The sequence below is a fragment of the Ruditapes philippinarum genome, unplaced genomic scaffold (genome assembly GCF_026571515.1).
Source record: "Ruditapes philippinarum isolate M1 unplaced genomic scaffold, ASM2657151v2 ctg1376_1_1_1_1, whole genome shotgun sequence".
Taxonomy (NCBI): domain Eukaryota; kingdom Metazoa; phylum Mollusca; class Bivalvia; order Venerida; family Veneridae; genus Ruditapes; species Ruditapes philippinarum.
In genome coordinates this window covers 36,239-53,911 of record NW_026863019.1, presented here as the reverse complement: position 1 = coordinate 53,911, position 17,673 = coordinate 36,239, and the positions used below count along the sequence as shown (strand labels likewise).

General features: G+C 30.3%; 1 protein-coding gene across 1 annotated transcript; it reads right to left on the bottom strand.

Moving 5' to 3' along the window:
* Nucleotides 1–62: 62 nt before the first annotated feature.
* LOC132720900 (guanylate-binding protein 1-like) lies at nucleotides 63–10,191 on the bottom strand. The gene is made up of 7 exons (XM_060705134.1): nucleotides 10,102–10,191; nucleotides 8,036–8,097; nucleotides 7,221–7,322; nucleotides 5,987–6,033; nucleotides 2,566–2,765; nucleotides 1,199–1,326; nucleotides 63–684 (listed from the first exon to the last, which is right to left on the bottom strand). Exons 2-7 carry the CDS (start codon nucleotides 8,087–8,089, stop codon nucleotides 517–519), a joined length of 699 nt encoding a protein of 232 aa, XP_060561117.1. The 5' UTR covers nucleotides 8,090–8,097; nucleotides 10,102–10,191; the 3' UTR covers nucleotides 63–516.
* Between the last annotated feature and the right edge of the window lie 7,482 nt (nucleotides 10,192–17,673).

The following is a 17,673-nucleotide window of genomic DNA, read 5'->3' as shown; positions in this document are numbered from 1 at the left end:
CTATAGTTGTGTGAAATGGTCTGTAAGTGATTTAGGTTCTGTGCAACTCTTCAATTGTTCGCTTGGTTTGATACTTCGATAGTTAATATGTACATTTTCTCAAATATAAGAATGGTGCATTCTGTTTTTAATAATAATCTTTGTAGGAATTTTACGGATAACCCTCGTTTGTCATCTTGTTGTCATACTCCAAGAACAAGTTATCTTTAAAAGCAAGTTCGTTTTTTTTTATTTATTTTATTTTTTGTTGTTGTTGATTTTATTGTTGATTTTAAACAAAACTGTGCTCTTCCATGATACTACAGTGTATGCTTAATAGTGATTTTTCATTAAACTCAATTCTTTTAACAACTATCTAATTGCAAAAAAAGCAAAAGTTTTAAATTAATGTCAATTAAACATATTATATATCATGTAAATTTGTTTATATGAAAGCTGCCGTGATAAGTGATACACGGATAATTCAAATAACAATGTAAAAGGAATAAAAGAACGTGTGCGTTTACCTTAAAGATATTATGTTCGTCGGTAAATATTATTGGTAAATATACAGGTAAAATGATACAAAGGATACGAGAGTGTCTTCAAAAGATTGTGATCAATAACTCCAATGCAGTTATACGCAAATGTTCCACTTAGAAGTGTAGCTAGACATAGGATAGCGTTGTCATTACCTTCATCGCCCTAAAATGTTGTTTTTTTAATATATTGTGATGTTCTTTGGAAAAAAAACTATATTCATGACAAAAAAACTAAAATGAATATTGAATAGTTTTTAAAATACATTTTATGTTTTAACGCTGTACTAAAATAAACATGCTCGTACAATTCAACTCTGAATACTGTATCTATATACCTTTTTTATCGAAACTTAAAACTTGTAATAAACAAAATCTATTTACACGTTTTTTTATCCGGGCATTTTGATGTTTAGCAATTATTTTCTGTATGATTGAATATATGTTACTTATAGTAAGGACGATAATATCAATATGATCATTCAAATAAGTAATTGCTAATGGTAATTCATGATCTTTTTTTCAGGTTTCAAGCAGTTCCATTAAAATCTTTAAGCGTTATGGATTATGAGTGTTGTTATTGATGTTGTTGGTTTTATTTGCAAGTCAATATCATTTGGTAGTAACCACATGTTTGTAAAAAATATAAAAATAACTTAAACATGTGTATATTAATTTACCTTCTTAACATCGCCAATTCCTTCGGTGTCAATAAGCATCAGAACCTCATCTTTTCGTTCTGGATGTTCCAAACACCACACCCACAACCCTTTTGTCGTTGCGGCTGTTGTATTTCCAAGAGGAAATCCTTTCACATATAGATATATTGATAAAATACCACAGGTGTTAGGTCACATTTATTTGATTCTATGAATAAATTGTCTATACTGTTGCATGTTTTCCATACAAGATGAGTTTTTAAGAAATAAAATGTCACCAAAGGATATTTATAAGAAATAAAATAAGAAGAAATTAAAATATGACAGGACGTAGAGTTCGAGCCTATGAGTTCAAATAAATAAATGCTTTCATCTTTAAGTTACCAATTAAGCCATAACAGTAGTAATACACATAAATGATTAGAACTAAACTGACTTTGTATAATTTATATATATTTTACGTTTCCGATAACGATTAATAATGCAGAGATTTAACCATTATTTGAATTTCACCAGAAACGTACATACTTTGTTATCACTCTCAGACTATACATTCATACTAAAATCACAAACAACCTTGTGAGGAGGCCATTTGAGTAATTTTATAGAATAAACTCATGGATTATCTATTTGTTTACATAGCTAAATAGATTAAAAAAGAAATGTTGTTGAAATGTAGATTTTTCAGTCGAACACAATAGTTTTTAAATTATTATGTGGGGGTATTGGTCTTGGGCATGACACATCTTCTCATCATGCACATTTGTGTCAAGTTGTTGAAATTTCTCTTGATGCATGGCAGAGTTATGGATCAGAGAAGAACTGCTGACCTTTGACATATAAGTGTGACATTGACCGACATACTGTTTTTCATCATGCATAACATTTGTGCTAAAATATTTCATTATCACTTGATTAACGACACAGTTATTGACCGCACAGAATTTACGTACACAGACACGAACAATGGTAACACTATGTGTCGCCTTTGTTATTATCATGTCCCCCTTGTCATTATCATGACAAGGGGGGGGGGGTTAAAATGTCTTTTGCATGATTCGAACCAGGGTCTCTACACTTACGAAACAAACACCACGTTAAACTGTTTGTATGCTAAAATATAAGAATTCTCTTTACACCTATATGACAATATTGTTGTTAACTTATAAAGAATAGCGAAAGCAGACCATAGGAATGTTTCATATCCACATGGAAAAAAAAACACAACAAGATAAAAGTTATCTTCAATAACAACATAATTAAAGCAGATGATAACGAATGATACTCATAATATGAAAAAGTAATAACTTGGATCTTGTGTGAAATAGTTTCGGGTTTATAAGGTATGATAATATCATTCAATAGGAAAAAGAATGGAATTCATGTACCCCGTTTGACGCCAGCCAATCTATTCATTAGGTAGGATTTCCCAGTCCTGTATGGCCCTGCTATCGTAATGATATTAACAGTGTCCTCGATGGTCGCAATTTCTTCCATAACGTCCGAACAGATTGATAATCCACCGGTCTTGTCATTCCGGATAAAACAAAGAGGACCTTGAAAAACTTTCAAGTTTCCATATTTTGACCTACACAAAGATATTGAAACACTGCATGTTCTTTGTTCTAAAACATTGAAAATGAACGCTCAATCTTCATTGAAAGAATATAAGGATACTTGGTATTTATTACAATATTCAAAAGAGATAATATGGCAAAAATATTTTTGATACAATAATATGAATATCCATAAACAATATTTTTGAAAGAAAACAAAACAAAGAGCTCGAGTGAAACTAAAACATTCAAGACAACGCGGACCTTAATGTATAGTAATAAGTAACAGTAAGATAGTTGAGTATCGCAATTTAAAGATAACTTGTAGAAAATGAAATGTACACATCATTCGTCTGAGATATTCCTTTAGAAAACGTTGAAAGGCTTGAATACATAAAAACAGGTAATTGGGTCATATTTAATCGTGCTAATTTTAAGCCCAGAGGAGCAATTTTCAAGGACCAATATGATGCTACATTGTAATTTTACCTATTCCCTCGGCAATTACCTATTCCCTCGGCAATTTAGTTTTCGTGATAAACAATTTTAACACATGCTTTTATGTACATCTATAAAAAAGCTGACCCCAACACCTACACTTTATATCTTCTTGTTTATATTTATAAGGTTATGCAATATTCAAAAAGAACTTAACTCCGGCCAAAAAGATCAACAAGACAAGGTTACATAGTCATAGCCTTTCCTTAGACGGGTTTTCCGTTATATATCTATGTGAACGTTGTGATTCTAAAGGCGGGGATAATTTGACTTCAAGGACATTGAAGATTTATGTTAAAAGACTATGTCCTATATACATATTTCGTAAATAAAGTAACCCCAAGGGCGTGCCAATTGTCACTGCTTTCTAGGTACTCTTACATAAAAAATGAAATATATGAAAACAAATTTTAACCTGTATCATATCCAACAAAATCAATATGTTATTCAAATGATAACATTTGCTGTGAAAGACATAACACATCAGTTACTTATGGTGACAACAGACACTTTCCGTGGTACTCACATAAATGTCATTTGAACCAACTTATTTTAGTAATAATTGTTATTTATTTAATCTAAGTGCATTAAATGTCGTTGATCATCATAAAAATTACATATTTGAAAAAAATGCCTTTGTAAATGATTGTTTTTTAATAAAAATCCTAAAATTTTAAATCGTCATATCAAAGTCATTTTTTATTTTTTTGTCATCAAACTTTTGGAAAATAAACATACTTATAATATCTGGGGAACCGTGTCTCAAATTTTTTCTATCTTTTCTCAAAAAAATATTACGTAACGTCAAACATTTTATGCGTCTTTTTTCACCATACATATTACGTAATTAAAGATAATTAAGTTGCTGATTGAGCAAACAAAAATCCCTGACACGGTTCCCTCCGTAAATGAATTCCCTTTCATGTGCTTTAAACCGCATGTTAATTGCTTGATTATTAAAAAAGTTATGCCGATTCAAAGTTAGTCCGACCCGCATCAAACGAAGTGTCATAAATCGGCTGTTCTCTCTCGGACCCCTACGTTTCACGCTAAATAATTGCATAAAACAAATACACAAATATCGCACACAAGAGGGTCACAAGTTGCGGTAACATACTCTAACAACATTTTATGACCCAGTGACATCTGACCAATTAAAAAGTTGCTGATTAATATCAGTTTATAACAGAAATATCTTCAAATCTTAACGTGATTTACCGTCCGTCTGGTATCGGTCGCACATGTCACGTGACTCTCGGTAAAATTTGAGGCACTCGGTGGGGGGAAATGGAACGCATTTGCGCACCGCTAGCGGGGTATTAAATTGTTTCACTTTTGAAGTTTATTATTATTACCATCAGCATTATTATTATATTATACCAGTGTCACGCTGTGTATTCGTTTATGAAATTCCGTTAAAATATAAATTAAAATAACAAAAAAACTGAGCTTCTGACGGTCTTTTAAAGTCCATGGTAGATGTACAAATAAGAACGGGATATTATATATTTTCTCCTCCAAATTGATATAAATGCTTCACATATTTTAATAGAAATAAAAGGTATCACTCGATCATTATGATCTGACCTTCTTGACTTCAATTATCATGAATATCATCTATGCATCTAAACACGGCATAGAGATCCAGTTTCAATAAACTCCATACTTTGTCCGTACTGTGTTCGATTTACTGGCGAACAACTTATTCAAAGCATTCACTGATAATATATTTTATTATCTTTTTTTATTGATTCATAGATAAATATTCATCCTTAGACAACCTAAAATGGTTTAGAAATTTGTCAGGGAAACCTTACCACAAGTCATATAGGCGTTCACATAAAAAATGTTGTGTGTTTTTGTTGTTGTTTTACTTGACATTGTTAGAAAACGAGGCTGAATGTAAAGCAAGCCCTTGAATCCGTACAAAAGTTCATAAACTCAATGTAATATCTGTCAGATTAACGGGACGGACAAATTATTTTCACACATTATGGATATTTTAGCAACTATATTTTTAATCAACCCCGTGGTCGTGCGATTTGCCGCTATGCTTAATTATTTATGTTTCATTCATTATGTTACGTACATTGGCCGACAATTTCTTATTTTATAAAAAAGGCTAAATAAAAGGTAGACGATATTCGGTATTTGTAAGATACATTGACCGATAATTCACGCATATATGGAACTACCGATTTCCCTCATTGGTGCCTCAACAGGTGACGGAGCGTTATCGATAATTGACAGATTATGCGAATAGCAGATAAAAATGGTACAGGTATCGTTTTAAAACGTTTAAAAACACATTTTTAGACTAACTGCTTCCAAAATTAAATCACGAATGTGTTCAGAAAAGATGGTTAAATCTACTAAGCAAAAAATCTCATTTTAAGTATTTTCAGTGAAAATTGACTCCGTTGTCACCTCAAATAACTAAAAATAAGATTATGTTAACAATCTAAAAGTAAAACAAACCTTATGAGTTTTAATAATTTATCTAGATTAAAACAAAACAGACTTATGTTGAACCATATGCAGATAAGCAACTTATTATAAGACTAAGATTCTACTTTTCATATCACATAGGAAGTATTGTAATATCTGCATCAATATTCAATATAGGACGAAACCAAAAAGGAAAGATGACCTACATAAGCCCTTGATTTTAGCAACTTTTAGCGTTTATCAAAAAGACGTTATTGTAGCAGTATGTTCATTTCTATATGCGATAGATGCAATAAGAATGTCCAACCTTATATCTATAGCCTCTCCTTGTTGCATCTCCTTTTTTCTCCAATCCTTAAACAATAACCATTTGTTTCATGTTTTAGAATTTTACAAACAGTGATTACAGTACAGAAATTTTAAAAAAAATTACGTTAAAACTAAAGATAATTTAAGCCCAAAGTCAGTTTAACTAACTAAATATATCAGTTTGCTAAAAAAAGTATAAGAGCATAAGGTAGAATTGTTTAAAGATATACTAATCTCATCCTTAAGTTAGATATTTTAATTAATTGATATCTATGAAATTCTTATTTAATATGTCTCATTTGAATAAAAGAATGAATACACTATGTATGGTAATCTGTGTTCCCAATTACAGGTCAAGTAAAGTTGGTCTTTTCTTCAAAAAAGGACATTTCTAATGACACTAAATAAAATATATTTTTATATAATGTTATCACCTATAGTGTGTAGAATTTCAACATAACATATCTACTTTTTGTGATATCAAAACATGTTAATTATATAGTTCATAGAATTTTTGTAGCAATTCTCAAAATTTTTTAATATCAAATTTAGGCATAGTATATCTTTAAGCTCGGATCATTAACTACTGATTTTGCTAAATAACTATCGAAGAAAGCACTTGTAGATGTGTAACAAATTCTCCTTCGAAAATTTAAGTTTTCGGTGAAAATTGCGGGAAATATATGTTACATTTTCTTACATTTATAGAAACACTTTTGAATAAACAGTTGTAACTAAGTTGCGGTCACTTCAAATTAAAAAAATCATGTGTTTAACATCAGAAAAGTGATAATTTTAGTCGTATATTTACGATAATTGATATTATATAATATGTTTTCAGGCTTATTTCAACTTAAATTAACCCCCAAAAGATATAATGGCTTTAAATCATAAAATTTGAAATTCGTTCATAAATCAACTAGTGCGCTTCAAATGGAAACATGTATAAATGTTTAAAGCTATTATGTATAAACTACTCGCTGGTAAAATCATAATCTATTTTATGCAGTTGTTGGCTCGATTTGAGTGAAAGCTTTCTAATTTGCGCAATAAAATTAATTATTCATGGGAAACGTGATTATCAAATTATTTGAAGTTTTGTACACGAGTTATTTGTCTAGACCTGCATACAGTTGTTGAAAAATCTTGAAAATATATTTTCGGTCCATCCATACCAAAAACACTTGAGTTTCTTTAATGTTAAACCAATGTATAAAACATAAGATTCATACCCTTTTTGTCAACAATTCTGGATTTAACGACCCTTTGGAATTCCTTGCTAATTTAAGACTCTCTTCACAATCAGACGACAAACCAGGATCACGTAATTTAACCTGAAATATAATGTATGCAGGAAAATTATGAAACAGTCAATCTTGTCTTGCATAGATCCCTGCACTTTATTGAAAATGTACACGTAAATGCACATATTTTCCAAGTGTTTATGCAATGCATTGACACTTGCTTACTCTTTATAATATCAAAATGTGTTTTAATATACATGTAATTATAATGATTCAAGAAAGTATTCTGATAATATTATATATTGTATAGAATATATATTAAATACTTGAATAATGACAAGAACAAAAGTACCCCATACCTATTATTAAAGGTTGAATACTACCAGAAAATCATGTACAATGTATAATCTTGACGAAGCAAGGCAGAAGACAGAGACTTAAACAAACTAAGAACTTAACAAACACATTATTGTATCTTCCATTCGTTTCGTCACATGCAAGCACAATGTCCAACAGTAAAATGGTAAGCTATGAATATGATTTTATGAAAATAATACGTTGCATAGTCTTGACAATAGTTTATTGAAAAGATATTTAGATATACTAGTTGATATTGTTAAATGTTATTGAACGATTTTTGTCAAATGATATAAAATAAATAACGTTATGCTTATAAAACTACTCAACTAAAGTAACTATATGAACAATATGAAAATACCATCTACCTCATTATCATTTATTGACAATATTTTTGAATTATAAAATGTTGTTGTTTTTTATAATAGAGAATGGAACAGAAGTACCTTTTCCTCAGCATCGCTCTTTTCAAACATTGCCTTTCTCTCTCTAACAGACATTCTCCTATCTGAAATTACATTGATACCTTTATAGATTAATCTTGAATCAATTGTTTGATTTAACGGTAATTACACTGGTTTGCGCTTATTTATACAAGTCAGAGAAGAGATGCACTCGCAACTTACTCGCAACATGTAAAAATATGCAAAATATAAGTAGTTGATGGTGTTATGGATAAAAACAGTTGACTTTCAAAAGAACGATTTGGTAAATATACTATACACTAGGAAAAGAGGACCATTCAAGACAAATACATGTCTGCTTTGAAATTAGTAAAAGAAAAACATGATGGTAAGTGCTTAACATTTAAAAGTGTTTTATACCCTGCTTCATCACGTAGTAAAAAACAATAGCGGTTTCTAGTCTAGTACTAACAGCTATCGGTTTTCAGTTTAGTCAATGTAACGTAAAATAGTAGTCATCCTAGGAGAAAATGCAAAAGTCTGCTTCACAATTTCTATTACAATTGAAGTGTTGTAAATCAAAAGTTGGCATCATATAACCTTGGCAAAATTGGTTAAATGTATCCATTAACAAGTAATTAATGTGTTTGATTTAAGAAGGAACCAAACATATTTGTAAAATTAATAGTCTGAAGCCAAAATCCAACTTGACCTGATTCCATTTTGTTTAGTTTGTTCACCAAAAATCATTACTATTCATTGCCTTGTTAAGAGTAATTTTCTGGAAACCATGTATTTTGTAAAAGAAAACAAAGAGAAAAATGGTCAAAATTGTGTAAAGAAAAGTGGTCTGAAGAAATCTTTGAACTTGACCAATAACAATCCCAAGGCCTCAATATTAGCTTTATATATATTAAGTTTGTGGTGACAATATCTTATTCACAGTCTAGTTAACATCTAGAATCAATGTTTCTAATGTTGGTAACGATGAACAACTTGACCTCGACCCTAGGGGAACTTAAAGAACTCCCATGAAAGATCTCTACAAAAGTTTGATATATACCAATATTTTTACGATATGTCATTCCTAACGCAAGATATTGTCCGGATGCCATTTACTATTTTAAGTAACAATGAGATTGATCTTGATCCCAGGTGGTAAAAGGCAATCAAAACCGGTGTTTTCACATAAGATTGTTTAATACCAATTTTAACTACAATAACTCATTCCAAACTTTAGTTACTGGCCGTAGACCATGAAGTGGACAGACCGACCGACAAACAGACTTCTATATACCCACCCTCCTTAACTTTGTTTCTCTGTGAATTTAATAAGAACTGCAAATGTTTAGATAGAAGGGTAAAGAAAAAGTATATATAAGGATGTTACGCTCTAACAATTTTAAGCTAACACATCGTTAACAACATCTCATAGTACTTTGTAACCAAAGTAATGTATAAAATATATTTATTTTACATAATATCTTGGCTTTACTTCTACATTTTTATTTCATTTACAATATTGCATTTCAAACCTTACCAAGTTAAGATTCAGCCTTTCACTTTTATAATATAAGTCCAAATATTGTCATGAATAATGTCACAAAAATGTCAAAATATATTACCGAAACTGATTTTTCTGCATAATTTAGGTAAAATAGTTGCAAAAAACACATCTTATCAGGACGTGTACTACTAATTTGTCTTTTATATATGTATATTATGTTTTCTTATTAAATTTGTATAAACTATGTACATAGCAATAGTTATTTATAATAAAAGTTCACCTGCATTGTCAGCAATTAAACTTCACCGAATTGAAAATTGAAGACTATAATTATCTATGAAGACAAATATCGATCAATCGATTGATTGATTGATTGATTTATTGATTCATCCATTCATTTATTCAACAGATGCTACATTAAAAACGTTTTATTTTTACTTCGCACAATATCAACCGGCCACTCACAACAAAAACTTATTTGCATATGTGCAGCTTCTTAAGTGTTAGATAAAACAAATGCATTATTAACACACAAAAGTATTAAAAATTCTGTCCTTTTAAACATTTTTTATATAATGCTTAAAAAATGATAAGTACTTACAAATTTTGCTTCACTTTAATAAGATGTGTCCCTGATATTAAAATGTGCACGCTAAATGCTATCAAGTGAATGTTTGATAGAGAAGGGGTGTTCAGAAAGTAATCCTCACGTAAAGATTTTAAGAATGAAATATTATATGAATAATTTAAAGTTTCGGTTCTCTTCTTTAAAGCAAATTTTGCTTCAGAAATGAATAAATATTCACTTCATGAGAAGGGCCAAATCTGAACTTTTATAACGTTTGAAATGGTTATAGAGAATCTTTGATGCTTGTTACCTGAAGGAAATGTCGCTAAATGTATAATTATATGTTATTAAAGTAGCAAAATGTAAACAACGTAGCATTTTGACTTCAATTAAAAAAAACGAATCACTATAAATTAACTAATTGTCAAAAAAGCATCTGAAGAAGAAGATCGTTCAAGTAATTGACAATTAAGTGTCTTGTTTGAAACTATTAAAGAATATCAACAATAATATTTTAAGAAGGAAACATGAAAGCATTCTTGGTATAATGGGTCTTTAATAAATGATATTACAATTATCAATTTCTTTGAGGAAAAAAATTAGAATATCAAGCAAAACAAAATCCGGTTGTGGCTAATGACAGCACGTGTGTTTGGATGCCGCGTAGGATCATCATTGAGAATAAATTCATGCTAAAGTACAGGCATTTACAGAAAGACTAATGGACTGTTTCCATAAATTCAACACCAAATTCAAGCTTAAATGTGATTTATCAAATTGAACATGCCTGTGCTTTTACCAAGCAGTCAATGGAGATAATATAACGCACTGCACATTATTCGCATAAATAGAACAAAGCTCATTCAAACGGCAGTTTTTATGAAGTAATCACATTTAAAAAATTGAAATGTTTAGGAGTTTTAACTGAACTGGGAATATTATCTGTCCTTAACGTTACTTGGAAAGGTCCATTAAAGGGTACGCGTTTTTATCCGAGAAAGTGTCAGCAACTTTATATAAGAGTGTGTATCATCGTTGTAGGGCATTGGGTAAATCAGCGTCACCGTAAGGTACACATAGCAATGTTATTAAAATGTTCTTGTCTTTTTTTCTATTTTTATTCGCTTTGTTTCTCTTTTGCATGATCATTTGAATAGTTTTGGTCCATCTTGATGTCTCTTGAAAACTATCGGACGTGAATAACTTTTGTGCTATCAACCTTATCCCCTCTCCATGATTTTCATGTTGAGGATTTGAGGACACTTCCATGTGAAATGTACTGAAAACATCCTAACCAATGTGAACAAAGGAGTGAAACTTCATGTGCCTAACTGTGTGCATTAGTTGACAAATGATTAAATGACAATCATCTTCTATTTGTGATAGTTCAAAATGACCAAAATGTTTGGTTATCTATATTTCCACAATTGGATTATAAGCAAAACGACCACGTCACAGAAAGCGGATCGTACGAAGAAACGCTGATGTCCTGCTTTTCGCCAATGTGACGTCGTCATAAAATAAGGCTGGGCTACTACATTCCGTTTACACATGTGTTCTTCGTTCCAAACTCCTAATGGTGACAGAATTTGCATTTCTGAACGATAAGGAAGGGCATTTATTAAAAAAAAAATGCAGTGATTTCATTGGATGGCAAAGGAAGGTAAACATTTAATTGTGTTTTATTTGTTAAAGTTGTATAATTAAACCTTCAATTAATAAAAACAAATGTTTCAATTATTTAAACATAAATATATCGTCCTAGGACAATATGAGTAATATAAGTTAAATGTTAATTTATCGAATTTTATGTTATTAATATATATTGGACAGCTTTAGAAATTATATGATATGACAGAAAAAACATAAAAAATTAAAACGACAAAAAACACACACGGTAACATGCAGCTATTCAACGGTCTACAGAGGTTTAAAGGACTTCTTTTTAACACTCCCTTTTTTATGACTACACCCGAAGAAATATTTAGGATTTTACAAACTTGAGTAACTTTGAAATCACACAGTTTTACTTCTTAAATCCGCATATATCGATATGCACTACTAGTTTTATATCACACATATTTGTAAATATGTATTACACGCAAATATTATTTAAGTTAGTATAAAGCTTATGTGTACAAACATAAAACAAGAAATAGTTTATACTTACAATAGTTTATACATGATGAGAGAAAGTTTAACAGTCAAAATGATACTGACATGCATTATATTAGCACGCTTACTGTATTAATTAGATTTTTATATAAATAACTAGCTAGAACTTAAAGCTGGCACAAATCAAGAATGATTGTTAAAAGTAATATGTTTTTATAACACTAATGATGAATATGCATTTTTACGGCTGATTAGTAGCAAAATTCACTGGTGATGCGCACCGATCGATAATTTTTGATGAAAATAATGAATAATAGAATTTTCATAGAAGTAAAATATTATTTTGACTACTTTGGATAAATTTTATTGAATCAGCCAGGTGAAAAAATCAAATAAGCTCATCAAAGGGAAATAATCTAAATCAACTAGAAACTATACTCATGCAGATTACAGTGTGTTACTGTAGAGGCAAATTAAGCGCCTGCATAATATTGAGTATACAGTAGAGTCTAGAAAAAGCTGCTTACTCTAAGAAGATCTAAGTACTGGTAAATTAGAAGAAAAAAACCTTGAATGTGATGATGTTGTTCTGTACTTATTTAAAATTATTCCCTAAATTACTTTTGAACTATTTCATCCATATAAAATACGAAGCATTAATGATGTAAAATTTGAACCAGTAAGCATTTTTAAATATTTTTTCAGTGTTTAATCTATATCAGGGTTTTTTTAATCTTTTATAGCAGGGACCATTTATAGACCTCTTCCTCTCTGGAAAATACTTTTAAAATCAGGAACATGGTATTTAACACTGTTGCATGTTTAAAATATTCTGGGAAATGTGGACAGGTGTATTAAGAAATGTGCACCCGAAAATGCATCCATCGCCATCATTTTGTATCGTACAGCCCGGAACTTTGTCATTTTTTTTACAGATTACATCTTTATCAACTTTGTTTCGTCAACAGTTGGTATATACTTTGAATATCAATAGCATGCTTGAGCAGTGATAAATTGTACAATACATGACAAACATTTAATTAAACAATAACTTTAATACGCACAATAATATAAAGAGCTCCATGCTATATTGTCTTTAAAAGGTAAAGACATTGTATCATTTTCTTATAATCAGTTAGCTCAATTAGTTAGATGAGAAGTTTAACATTCACAAAGACTTCAAAACAGATTTTTATATAGCAAACTAATAATTGCAAGATGACAATTACAATAGTTAATACTTGTTTATCAAAATTCAATTCAATTCAATTCAATATCTTTATTGCATTAAACATTTTACAATGCTTATAGCACATACAAATATATACATTGGCAAATGAAAACATATCCAAAAGAGAAAAAAGCATACAAATTGTTTTAACAAATATAATTTTGTGTTAGATATTTTACAAAGTCTTGAAACAAATACAATTTTTTGTGAGTTATTTTCTTCAGGTGTCTACGAAACAATATGGAAGACCTACTATATGAGAATGATCAATCTATAAACTAAGAATAATGAAATAACCGCTGTAAGCATTATCCATAATGCTGTTGGGGTTATCTCCCATTTGCCAAACACGCGTGTAATAAAATTCTTAGCTATCTTAAATTATTTCCTTTCTTTGACTGCATGTAACAAATATCTTGCCAGATTATTTATTGTTTTGGTATGTGTGTTTGTCATAAGGATCCCCTGTGGCTAACTAGGTGACAAAATGTGTTCGAATTACTGGAGTCTTAGCTCCAGAAGGTGATTTGGTTTTGACCCTTGGTTTTGCTTTACGTTTGTCACACCCGAGGTGAGCCAAACCCATCTTTCCTGTTTCGGCGCCATATAACCAAGACTGTGTTGATGCGCCGTTAAACCAAATAAATTGATATTTATAAGGCTTAGGTGTTTCGAACTTCTGTATTGTAGGGCATCTATAAAAATATGTTTTTTTAAGTATTTACTACTTACATTGTTATACATATATTTGGGCATTTAGATAAGTAATAATATTCTAATATTCTGTTTCCACCAAATGTAATGTACAATTTCGAGACTTCCTATCTTCTTTAGAAATATCATCGTGCCTACTCTTTTTTACCTCCAGATTGTGAGTTAATTATAGGTTGTCCTATAACGTAAACATATGTCAGAATAGGAAAAAAAGTAAAAACAAGTCCTAGTCTAGGTTTTCTTAGTTTACAATAAGTTTTTGAGGAACAACCGTGTCTAGTGAGTAAAGAAATACATATCAAATTACTAGATTTGATACTAATAACGTCTGTAAGGAATTTGTTTACTTTGAAAGTTGGGCGGGTTCTTAAACTTTATTTCTTTACTTGAAGATCAAGACCGAAGTAACAACATAATAAAGGTTCTGACTTTTAAATGTTAAATGTTGGAAATCCACCAATAAAACGCCTGATATCCGTACCCCCCCCCCCCACAGTAGAAAGACAGCTGGATATCTGGATCTGAAATCTAGGATTTCACTGGCGACCATATTGATCTCCCTGCGAAAATCGTTAATACACAAAAACATGTATTGATAAATTGATAACTTAAGGATTTCTGACCTTAAACAAACATTAACTATACATAAATTAAGTTGTTGAAGTAAATTTGTCTGAAATGTTAACAATAAGAAATCTTCAATATTTACTATTAATCGGCATATTCGTTACTAAATCGGCGTAACGTTTTATTTGGGTATTCGATGATTATTTCTATAGTAATAACTTTTCCATCAAAGCGTTCCTTTTTATTTATATGTAATTATTGAAAGCCATTTGATCTCCTTTTTGTATAATTCCAAAACATTATTTACAGCATGTTTTCTATCAATTAAGGTGACAAAGAACTGGTTATGAAGCTTATATTTTCATTATAAGAAGAAAAAACAACAATTTATATTCTGTCAGCTAAATAGTGATTTATTTGATAATATTTTATCATATACTTGTACATGTTAAATAAACACAATTTCAGCAATATAATATGTAGCATAGAAACAATGCTTATATAAAAGGGTTTGCCCAAAAGTTACAGTTACAATATCTATAGTAATTCTTCTTCGGCCGAATGGTTACTTAGTAAATAATTCTTGATTTTAGAAATTTTAAGATATTTATCAGGTCAGCGATATAAGTTCCATTATATGTTATTTTTGGTTTGGAGTGATATAGCTCTATTCGGATAAATTACCTGTCATGATTAGGCGAGGGTGATATTATATCTTGGCAGGTACTAGATCTATATGCGCATAGATCACTACAAAACCAAAATGATAATTTAATTACCCTTCCCCTGCTAAGAAAGACGATTTTAAAATTAATCATTGATGTTTCAAATGAAACGTTAAAATAAAATTCCCTTTCGGGTACCCCTTCACCACAACATGACGTCACATAAATACATGAAGTATTTGCTTTCGAACTTAACGAATGTAAACAAAAGGAGAAAAGGAGTCTGTTGAAGCAAGATTTTTTGTAATTAATATCAAGTCTTGGCAAGGTCATATTTCTGTTACATACTGATGAGAATATTAATCATAACTCTATTTTTGGTAAATGTTTTTAGTTGACACATAAAAAGTGCTTGTATATCGGATTTACACTGCATAACATCAAACCGTACGCGCATCGTCAGAGCGCATGTTGTTTGCAACGTGGGGTACCAAACGGGTAAATTTAGCGTGTCTGGCTCGGTAATATCAATTTCTTTTGACGGATCAATATCTAATCACAAAGGGGTGATTTTGGAAGGGTAATAAATATTTCTTAAGAATGTAAAATATCGCTTTCTCTAACAAACGAAATAAAGAGAGATACATATTAATTAGATAAATAAGATAAATAAGAAATTGTCTAGTTGTCAATAATATTTCCACCGGAAAAGACACTAAAAACCTTGATAAAACATAAGATAATTGCAAAGTAATTCAATAATCCGTCAAAATCGAAATATATTTAACACAAGCAGACAACAAAATCAATAATTACGTATGCAACTCTTCAACTACTTTTGAAAAAATTATAAACTTCTTGAAATAATCTTATATTTTCTGCTGTTGTTAATCTTTCTATACCGTGTAGTAATTTCATAATGCTAAGAGGATGGAATTATGGAATGTTGATGACATTACCCATCTTGACTAAATGTAACATCTAAATGCTTAAGATGGTCTACAAACATAAGCTGTACATTATTGGGGGAAAAGGGAATTGGAATCTTGAAGACATGATCTCGGTTTTTGCAGTATTAAAATTAACAAACTACTGTGATGGAGTCCATGATGTTATTGTGTCAAGGTTTATCATTTGGCTATATTAGTACGTAATATAATGGAATGCATTGTTTCGCAAGGTCTAAGTAATTCGTGTAGAGCATTCAATAATATAAATCATATCGGTACATCTTTAAATTTATGATTTACTGATCTTCAATAATATCCCCTACAATACAATGCAATCCAAATAGATTCAGGAAGTAGATATTCTGAGATCTTGGTTTTATGAGAGAAGAAACATAAACCTTTGGAATGACATGTTGATGCTTTACCAAAGACCAAAAGTTGTATATTACTGTTGCGAAAACTTTCATCTTGCTTATTTTCAGTAAGACACAAAATATCAACATCTATAAAATCTATAATATAGTCAAGCTTATTTCCTATGAGAGATTTCTTTATAAACACATGGTCCATGGTTTAAGGTATTACCATCCTAATGCATTACCTCCGCTTTGAAGAGTATTCAAATAGGCTAACACTACTGTTAACTACATTGAAAATGAGGGCCGTGAGTTCAATCCCCAGAAGGGTCAACTTTTTTTCTTTCTTTTTTTTTCTTTTAACATTATTTATGTATCTCTCATGTCCCATTTGGAAAGAAAAAAGTGTTTAATTTTGATTTTTTAATTTATATAGGTATTTATTGGCTAAATTATGCTAAATCAAGTAATAAATATGGTAACTGATATTTTCAAAGTGTAATAAAGTCAAAAGTAGACGGTAAAAGTATTTCATATTTTACAAGATCAACCAATATACTTCTTTAAAAATTTAGGGAAACTTTGAAAACAGGCACTCATTTGGGTAAATTTTAAGGATTTTTTAAATTAGGCTCCCTAAGTAGGAAAATGGTCAGACACGTGGTAAAAATGGGTGGGTAAAGGTAACATTTTAATACAGATTTCATAAATTTTAAGTAGAAATCATAATTTTGCTTGTGTGGATTGTTAGCTGAATGGTACTATTTGTTTCTTACCAAAAATTAATGGGAAATCATTTTCATTAGAATGTAATTGCAGATTATTTAAAGGTTCCTCATTTCTAAAAAAAGGCCCACATAACATCCCAGCTTGAGTTCAGAAAAGTGGCCATACTTTAAGGTATATATCTGACCTGTGATGTCAATTTTTTAGTTCCTTATAGTGCCCATTAGGGTGGTGATACCTTAATTAAACGCCGCTAAGCATACTCATCAGATATAATGTAA

Bases quoted from the DNA above. Each gene is read 5' to 3' on its own strand.
- LOC132720900 (XM_060705134.1), bottom strand. From the start codon at position 8,089: ATGTCTGTTAGAGAGAGAAAGGCAATGTTTGAAAAGAGCGATGCTGAG. The intron at 2,766-5,986 runs GTTGGACATTCT...ATCTTTGTGTAG, and splicing joins GGAGAGGCTATAGATATAAG to GTCAAAATATGGAAACTTGA. The intron at 685-1,198 runs GTAAATTAATAT...ACAACATTTTAG, and splicing joins GAATTGGCGATGTTAAGAAG to GGCGATGAAGGTAATGACAA.